This window comes from Hippocampus comes, unplaced genomic scaffold (assembly GCF_001891065.2).
Source record: "Hippocampus comes isolate QL1 unplaced genomic scaffold, H_comes_QL1_v1.1 C16486536, whole genome shotgun sequence".
NCBI lineage: Eukaryota > Metazoa > Chordata > Actinopteri > Syngnathiformes > Syngnathidae > Hippocampus > Hippocampus comes.
In genome coordinates this window covers 1-468 of record NW_017832864.1, presented here as the reverse complement: position 1 = coordinate 468, position 468 = coordinate 1, and the positions used below count along the sequence as shown (strand labels likewise).

Sequence of the window (468 nt, the reverse complement as noted above, 5' to 3'; positions counted from 1 at the left end):
ACCGTTTACTCACCTTTTAAGGTCGCAGATTTCGCCACCTCTATCGACTGATAAATTTGGTTTTCATCCGCCAACTTAGCCTTGGTAGCTTTGTGTTCGCCTTCCTCCTGCTCCAGACTCTGTTGGAGGGACTTCAACTTGAACGTCAGCTCGATCTCTTGGTTGCTCTTTTCCTAAATGGTCAGAGTGACAGTTTACAGGTTAAAACTTTTTTAAGTTTGCGTACTATTTCCCTCAAACCATCAATACCCAAGTTCGGTAAGTCCGGTAGTTAAAACGATAAGAAGCCAACCTTCTCAAGGTTATTGAGCTTCTCCTGCAGTTGGTTCTTTTCAGTCTGGAAGTTGGATAAACATGACTTCATTTCTTTCACCTCCTCTTTCAGGCCAGTTGTGTGTCCTGAGGTAGGTGAATACAAGTGTACATACATGATAAGTCCTTAAACTTGTATTCAGAAAAAAAAAAAAA

At 41.2% G+C, this 468-nt stretch overlaps 1 protein-coding gene across 1 annotated transcript; it reads right to left on the bottom strand.

The window, feature by feature from the left end:
- Positions 1 to 13: 13 nt before the first annotated feature.
- On the bottom strand, positions 14 to 430 carry LOC109508688 (rho-associated protein kinase 2-like; the record flags this gene model as incomplete). Its single annotated transcript, XM_019858693.1, has 2 exons — positions 293 to 430; positions 14 to 173 (listed from the first exon to the last, which is right to left on the bottom strand). Coding segments are annotated over exons 1-2 (298 nt in total), but the record flags the coding sequence as incomplete, so codon positions are not given.
- Positions 431 to 468: the final 38 nt, after the last annotated feature.